The sequence below is a fragment of the Jatropha curcas genome, chromosome 3 (assembly GCF_041381405.1).
Source record: "Jatropha curcas cultivar XTBG-Jc1 chromosome 3, XTBG_Jcur_1.0, whole genome shotgun sequence".
In the NCBI taxonomy this organism is placed as follows: domain Eukaryota; kingdom Viridiplantae; phylum Streptophyta; class Magnoliopsida; order Malpighiales; family Euphorbiaceae; genus Jatropha; species Jatropha curcas.
This window is the reverse complement of record NC_143153.1, coordinates 28,335,070-28,343,437: the sequence shown is the minus strand read 5'-3', so window position 1 is coordinate 28,343,437 and position 8,368 is coordinate 28,335,070. Positions and strand designations below refer to the sequence as shown.

General features: G+C 31.6%; 1 protein-coding gene across 1 annotated transcript; it reads right to left on the bottom strand.

Annotated features, from left to right (window-relative positions):
- Positions 1 to 4,444: 4,444 nt before the first annotated feature.
- Positions 4,445 to 7,581, bottom strand: PAS2 (Protein-tyrosine phosphatase-like, PTPLA). Its single transcript, XM_012226270.4, has 9 exons — positions 7,345 to 7,581; positions 7,137 to 7,248; positions 7,002 to 7,020; positions 6,800 to 6,888; positions 6,627 to 6,680; positions 5,581 to 5,651; positions 5,407 to 5,488; positions 4,722 to 4,818; positions 4,445 to 4,620 (listed from the first exon to the last, which is right to left on the bottom strand). The coding sequence occupies exons 1-9, from the start codon at positions 7,413 to 7,415 to the stop codon at positions 4,550 to 4,552; spliced, it is 666 nt and encodes a 221-aa protein (XP_012081660.1). The 5' UTR covers positions 7,416 to 7,581; the 3' UTR covers positions 4,445 to 4,549.
- Between the last annotated feature and the right edge of the window lie 787 nt (positions 7,582 to 8,368).

Here is an 8,368-nt window from a genome sequence, read left to right as displayed (position 1 = left end):
CATTCTCTGTTTTCTTTTCCATACCAACAGGAGGCAACCCGGTGGTCTCCATCCAATCTAGATCATCAAGTGCTCACAACAGGAGGCCACCCTGCGGGCTACAATCAAATCTAGATTATCAGGTGCGCAACAACAAGAAGCCATCCTGTGAATTTCCATATAATCTATATCATCAGGTGCACAAGGGGGCGCCGATCTCCCATTTTCCCGACCGACGGTCAAGTACCATATCGTATTCAGGATCCATATCACAAACCGTCCTCACAAACCCATGGTGATCCACTTCATCCCAATTCCATACAAACAAAGCATAGCATTATCACGACACAATTAATCAAGTATTGCAATTTAAATGCAAACATGTTGATCAGTTAAACATCGTAATGCAATGCACATGTAGACATCCAACATCAAAAGCAAATAAATAAGTAAATAGTGTTAACAACAAACATCAATAATAATAATAAATAATAATAATAATAAACAATAGTAATGAAAATAAATAAATAATTAGCTATCAAATTATAGAATTTATCTAAATAAGCTTATTTATTATGTTATTAATTAAAACTGATCTAGGTTCTATCGAAATTTCGACAGCATCTCCCCTAAAAGTGGGATTATCTACCTGCTTAAATATCAGCAATATTATATCCATCAACCATTACACACACAGCCCATCCATCGGGCAATCAAATAAATTAATTTCCCTTCCTCCATATCAAGTAATAGTATAAATATTTAATCACAATACAAAACTTTAGCTATTAACAATCCAAGCTTTGCTATCTAAGGTTAAGCCCATACATAAAATAACAAATAAATGAAAATAAACATTTACTTAACCACCACATTCTACTGGTTTAAAGTATCCATATATATATATATATATATATATATATATTTGTAGTAACAATATGCCAACTATAATTCACACTTTCTTTTCTTTTCTTTATCATTATATAACTAAGATCCCGAATACAACTTAATAATATGTGAATCATCATTCTTGCCAAGCAAAATTTCAGGTAACGAACCCATTTTATTCGTCTCTCAAATCATAAATAAGCATTTATACATCAATCATCATGGAATCTTGAAAGTACGCTCATTTACATATATTTATCATTCTAAAACAACACAAAAAAAATCAAGGTAATTGCTGTCAATTCGAAAAAGAATTAGAGTTTTTCTATCTTAAAATCATGGATCACACCAACTAACTAATTCCACGCAAGAATTAGATTTACAACCTTAATTGTACCATGCCCAACAAAAATCAATAGAAATAATTGAAGATAGCTGCTGCTTTTTACCAGAAATTTCTCAGTACTCATTAAACTTTGTCATTAGTACCTTTACACTCACAACAAATTATGAAGGGCACATTCGTTCCATCAACATAAACATGGTTCAAGCAAAAATCCGTGATTTCCGCTAATAAGGGCTGCCATTTTATCAAAGAAACCTTAAGTGTTTGGTTAAACTTACACATTATACGATGGTTAACCCATTTCCAATCAAGAACTCAATTTACAACTTCATTTGCTTCATATCACAGATTTAGTTTAAGAATTAAACTAAAATGGCTGCTGCCAACCTAAGAAAATCAAAGTTTCTCGATCAAAATCCATATTATAAACACTAGTTGACTCATTTACCAACAAAAACTTAACTTATCATGTCAAATGCCTCATATCAAAGCAGAAATTTTGAGCAAATGGCTAGGTTGGCTGCTACCATATCACAATCAATCTAATTTCTTTCATAGGATCTACAATAAACACCCTAACTTACACATTTCCTTGAAAAATGCAGTTATAGCGTCGATTTAATAGTCAAAAAAATCAGATTTTTCCCAACTTTTAGTCGTGTGAATAGTGTTTCAGGAACCTAGCATTTCTCATTCATGATTCTACCAACCCTTTCCTCAAATGAACTATTGAATAAGTTAAATAATTGAAGGAAAAGGGATCATATAGAGCTCACCAAGGTTTTGAATGCGACTTTACCTACTACGAGCTGTGATCGCAGCTTCTTGGTTCGCTGCGCCAGCCGGAACGGGAAGGAGAGAGTGAAGAAGAGAGATCGAAGTTTCTTCGTCGAGAGAGAGAGAGACGGGAGTCGCCGGTCGAGTGAGATGCGACGCTACTTCCCGATCAAGTCTCCTGTGATAACTGCGTTCGCCAGAAACAAAATGAGGGAGAGAAAGGAATGCCGGAACTGCTGCGGCGAGGAGGCGACGGCGAGGAGGCGCGGCGCGGGTCTCTGGTCGTCGGAAAAACGAGAGGAGGAGAGGGGAGGGTGAGGTCGACGCTGGAGGAAGAAGAAAGGAGAGAAAAAAAAAGAAAGAAAGAAAGTCGGTTTCTAGATCATTCCGGTTCGATTCGAACCGGTTTGGTCCAATTAAGTGATTCGACTCGGTTTACAGATTTTCACCTAGTTTTCGAAAAACTCAAATTGGTTTACAGATCCGATTAGGCAATGATAAAATACCAGGTGGTATAATCTCGTTGGTTGAAATAAAAAATTTAGTTTTTAAATGAAAATTCTACAAAATTAAATTTTCGGATCGTTTCAAATAATAATAAAGAAAACCTAAGATTTGATAAAACTTTATTTGATGATGATATAAAAAGTTCAAAATTTTATAAGAAGTAAATTGACATTAATCATAATTTAATTAAAAAAAAGTTAAAAGAATAGCTTCATAGTTAAATGATAAAATCAAAAAGAGAAAGTTCCTAACTTATAAATTTCACTAAATTGTAGAAATTAAATAAATAAATCCCTCAGTTGATAATTTTATAACAACTTCTACAATAACTACTTCCTCTGTTTCAAAATATAAGTCGTTTTGAGTATTTTAAAGAATAATAAATGATGTTTTTTAATATTGACCTTATTTACATTAAATACAATAATTACCTTCATAAACCATTCTTGATTTGAGATAAGAGATAATTTAGTTAAATTACCTTTGATTTTATTATAATTTAAGAGAATTAATTACTTTTTTAATCTATGTGCAATAGTTTTAAACTGACTTATATTTTAATTGCTTCTTTAATCGTGCAATAGTTTTAAACTGCCTTATCTTTTAAAATCAAGGGAATAACATGTAACACTTTTACACTTCCCCATATTTTTCAATACACATAACACTTTTGACACACGTGGTATGATGTTTATTTATTTCAAGAATAGCCGCTCACATTGTACCAATGCTTGTCGCAATCTTATAACTATACAAGAAAATTAATATTTTCCGGTATTCACACGTCATGGAAAGTAACGACGGATTTTGTTTAGGTAAAATAATTAATTCGTCATGAGATTTGACTAAACTAACTAAGTTATCTCTACAGTTTGATAATATTAGATAATAATCCCTAAGGTTTACCTTCGTCAGACTACTTAATCATTCCGTCCATTTTCTCTAGATTTTTCCGTTAAAAAAGACTACAATACCTTGAAACATAAAAATGGAAAATAATTAATTTATTCCTAAGGTTTGACCAAACTAATTAAGTCATTCTTGCAGTTTAGCAATATTAATTAATGATCCTTGAAATTTATCTCCGTCAAACTATTTGATCATTTTGATTATTTTCTCCTTATTTTTTTATTAAAACTTAAAAAAGAAAGACTAAAATATCATTACACTTAAAGAAAAAAAAAAAAAGACTAAACTAGCCTAGGTTAGAATTTCCATTTGTCGTGGATGAAAAACGAAAAATCATGGTATATATATTGATTATTTGATATTCATCCAAAAAAAAATGATCAATATATATCACTTTACTATCTTGAGCCAAAAAAAAAAAAAATGAAGAAGAAAAATATACATGGACTTAATTTCAATAAAAACAATAGACATTTAATTTTAGGTATCAATATTCCATATAACAAATTATTTTATATATTTCCTTACAAACTACAATTGATGAAATCAAAGTAGGACCATAGAAATAGTAAGAGTTTTAGAAAATAAAAATAAAACAATTCACCCTTTTTGCAAAATTTCAATTATAAATTTCATAAAACTTAACTATTAGGACAAATTAACTATTTACCCTTTTTAAATGTCAAGTTATTTTAATATTTTTTAAAGATTTTAATGAATAAATCTGAAAAAAATGGATGAAAAACCAAATAATTTGACAGATGTAAATCTCAAAAACCATTAATTAATATTATTAAACTGTAGAGATAACTTAATTAGTTTGATCAGGCCTCAAAGACGAATTAATTATTTTCCCTTTTGTTTATTACAACCAAACAACAAAAAATGTAAATAAGTTTTTTTTTTCTTAGAATTATTCAAAAAAATAAAAAGTAATTTTCTTAGAAAAATGTTTCCTCCAGATTTTTCTACACCTACATGAAGGTTATTTCTATGGCACAAACAAAGCCCAAGTTTTCTTGTTGACATCAATCCAAATGAAGCTGATAAAAGCAAGAAAACTTTTCAAAAATAAAATTCTTTACTACATGGATAAAATTACTAATAAACCAAAGATAACACATCAGAAAATTTGCTTCCATTCTATTCCTTTTTTGACTTTGAGAGAGCTTTCTTCCTCTGACCAAGCATGTAGCTGTACATATGAGGGCTGCCTGCAAGAGATCATGACGTTTAACCAACAGCAGTTGGCTAAAGAAAAAGTAATCCAGTCAATAAAAGGGATTGGATCTACTACAGAGTATAGAGTTCCTACCTGGGACATAGACTCCTAGAACAAGAATTGCAGCATAGAAGTCGTCAAAAGAAAAATTCCATTTATTTGGTAACCTTATACAGTGCCTCTCATATTTCTGCACATACTTCAGTTTATTAGTAATTCATACTCCAAACAAATAGTTCAATAACAAAAATGTCACCTTTCACCATAATTCATGTTCTTCAAAGCGTAAGATTCATAAACAGAAAAGGATTTACTACTGAAACACCCACCTCCTTGTTTGGTATGACTGAATTTGAAGTATATAATTCATAGATAATGTTGAATTCTACATAATTTAATTCACAGGAGCATAATGAACATTTTCTTCAGTACCAAACACAAAAACTTGTAGATTTAATTTGTACCAAAACAGGCATAAATGGCTGACCAGCTTCCTGTGTAAAACTTTAGCCTTTCCCATTCATATCTCCCCACTATAATGACTCGGATATAACTCTTCAGTACACTGAAAGGAGTTTCCATGCACCTTACCAAGGCAAATTTTCAACAGCCAGTATTTCTGTGTGCACATGCATACTACCCTTAAAACTAACAAGAAAATCCTAAAAAATTAACATAGACCTCAACAAGACATGTTCATGAATGTACCAGCCTGTCAAGTGTTCAGCAGTTGGAAATTACCTGGACATACAGTAAATAACATTTCATCACTCTTTACCTTAATATATGGCAAGGCAAAATATATCAGACCAACTTCACTGCTGATACCAGTGGGATACAACAACAAAAAGGTGCTATATCTGTACACCACAAATTGAATATTCATTAAACAACCACATATAATTCAACATTTCCACCCCTTGTCAGTAAGCACAAATCATGTAGATTGTACCTGAGCCACAAGAGCCATGAAGGTGCAAAACCAAGTGCCTCCTTTGTACCAAAGAAAGAATACCGAATTATCTGCACAAAAAAAAAAAAAAAAAATGTTTAGTTATGACTCAGAGAAATCCCAACATTCTTTCAATACAGTCCACCAAAGAGAACTTTGGAGCCAATCCAAAGTGGAAAAACTTGTTTTGTGTGCTTTAGTTTTGATTTATAGGTCACCTCATCTAAAGGGGGTCAGAAAAGTCAATATACAAAGATGTTTAGTCCTTAGCTGTTTGTTTTATATCTATTGATGAATAGTGAGAATACTCACATAACCATTTCATCAAATACTTCTCATATGCTTTTTAGCCCAAGTTATGAAAGATATACTAAGATCTGTGAATGCATAAAACAAAAATTAAGGGCTGCCTATGAAGTTTTTAACAAACAGAAACCGGTGATCAGACCTTATCAAGTACTGAATCATAAATTAACTTTGCATATATGAAAGTAATTGTTTTTTAGATGGAAATTTCAAAACAAAGGATACTTATTCTCATTCTGCTGGGTAGAAAATGTACTTGATAGTGACAATTTTGCTAAAAGAATATAATCATATCAAATATTTGAATTCTGCAGATAAGCTTTGTTAGTCCCTGGCTAAGAATCATAACTTGAAAACTGTAAATCCTATATCATACCCCTACTATTAAGAAAGTGGTTGGAAGTAAGATCCAAATATGACTTAATACTTGATAAGAACAAACAAAACAGAACCTGATTGATCATTCTGCTTGAAATCTTAAAAGAAACAAGAAGAAAAGAAAACAACTTTCTCCATCCATTTGGAGAGCTCTATTCAGTGATTCTTTCATACAATTGGTGCGCACACAGTTCATAACTAATAGCCACTGATTATCTCTAATAATTCCATTGCACTCTGTTCTGTCTTTCGAATTTCTTAATAGCATTTCAATAAACCAAAATCAAACTATAAAGAAAAACCATGCAACTGAAGTAAACAAAAAGAATTGATATCAGCAGAAACTTATTTACAACACATACCTCAGTGATTGACCAACTGATAACCAAAGAACTAACAAGAAAATGAGTTCGAATCTGCCAATTAATCAAAGATTCACCATTTTCAGATCAGATTGATTTCTAATTTTCGGAATCAAAATAGTCATCATTCCATCAGTAACTAGTGAGAAAGAGAGAGAGGTGAGGGATCTAACCTCAGGGAAACTATACAAGATGGCCCATGTTACATACAATCTTGAACCTATCTGTGGAAGTGTTGCTGTTATTGGAGACCTCACCAAGCCTTTTTCATTACACAGATTAAAAAAAAAAATTTAAAAATCAACAAGTTCTTTAATTATAAAAGAGCTTATAAAATGAAGAATGCCAATTAAAAGAAAAGTGGAGCTCACTCACCTACTAGACCATGAAGAATCTGCTCCAAACAAAATTTAAAACAAACCCAGAAAAAAAAATTTTAATTTAGACATGGGAATTAACCTAAGTTAGAAAAGAAACAGAAATGAAGAAGCACTGGGCATAACAACATACTTCCAAAACCGCAGCGGTTTGAGCAAGAAGCAGAGGCTTCTCAACAGCATCATAGACATTTTCATGACCTGATTCTTTCAAAGTTTTGACAGCAAGAAACAACACCTGAGACCTGAAACCTCAAACAATAAATAATTGTAAGGATTGAAAATTAAAGAATAGAGATTGGAAAAAGGAGAGATCTGATAGAGGAAAAGGTGAAACTTGCCAGCCAACGAAGACTGCCCAGTTATAGGCGGTGAGGTATAGGCGTCTGAGGAGTGACAAAAATCCCGCCATGAGAGAGGATTTAAGTTTTAAGTGGTCAATTACAAAGCAATATAGACATCCAGGTTGGATTTATAGAGAGAATGAAGTGAGACCTAGAGCGAGAAGAAAATGAGACAAGCAATTAGGATGTAGTTGGGACCGGTGGGCTGTTTAACTACTCTGATCTAATTTAATGATATGAATTCCGAAACAAATGCCACAGTGCTTATTAATGAAGCCTTTCGCTTTATGGTCTTGTGACTGCCAACTACTCCTTTGCTTTTTAGAAAAATTATTTTATGGTGTTGTTTTTAATTTTTATAAGGAGAAAATTACTTAAAATGATAATTTTAGGTTTAATGTAAAAGTAAAAGGTCTAATATGTACTTTTCTGGTTTTTAGTTTAAAAATTGACTTTAGAAATATTTTAGAAAAAGGCAGGCAATTAATGTTTAAAAATATATATCGTGCTATTAGAAAATAAGAACTTCTTGGCACGAATATATTAAATTTTTTGAGTTACCAAATATAGCTTGAATGATGTACATAATTTTTATGTTTAATAATTAAGTTTGCACGTACAATAAGAGTTACTAACAACTCTAATAAATCCAGAACGAAAAAAAATTTCCCTTCAAATGACAGTACTTAACTCAAAATTATTGTTCTTATTTCTTCTTGAATGGTAAAGAGAGAGAGCCCAAACCCTAATTATGTTGCACACTCTCACCCTCTCCTTCCGTTCACGGTTGGAGGTTAAAAAACTACATAAAAATAACTATTGTGTTTGTGTTAATTTAATCATGTTTTGGTGGTTCTATTGATAATGTATGAAAAAATATAAATGATTTGTGTTCGTATTTACAATGTTAGTTTGCAAACTTCAATAACAAAATGTTTGCACATGAAAATAGTTGTGTATACTTATAATTTTGTTCTCATAAACAACTTTATCTAGACAACTTAAAGTATTGTAAACACCG

Excerpts from the sequence above, each read along its gene's own strand:
- PAS2 (XM_012226270.4), bottom strand. The coding sequence starts at position 7,415 with ATGGCGGGATTTTTGTCACTCCTCAGACGCCTATACCTCACCGCCTAT. Across the intron at positions 4,819-5,406 it reads TTGCCTTGCCATATATTAAG|AAATATGAGAGGCACTGTAT; the intron begins GTAAAGAGTGAT and ends AAGTATGTGCAG. Across the intron at positions 4,621-4,721 it reads TCTAGGAGTCTATGTCCCAG|GCAGCCCTCATATGTACAGC; the intron begins GTAGGAACTCTA and ends GATCTCTTGCAG.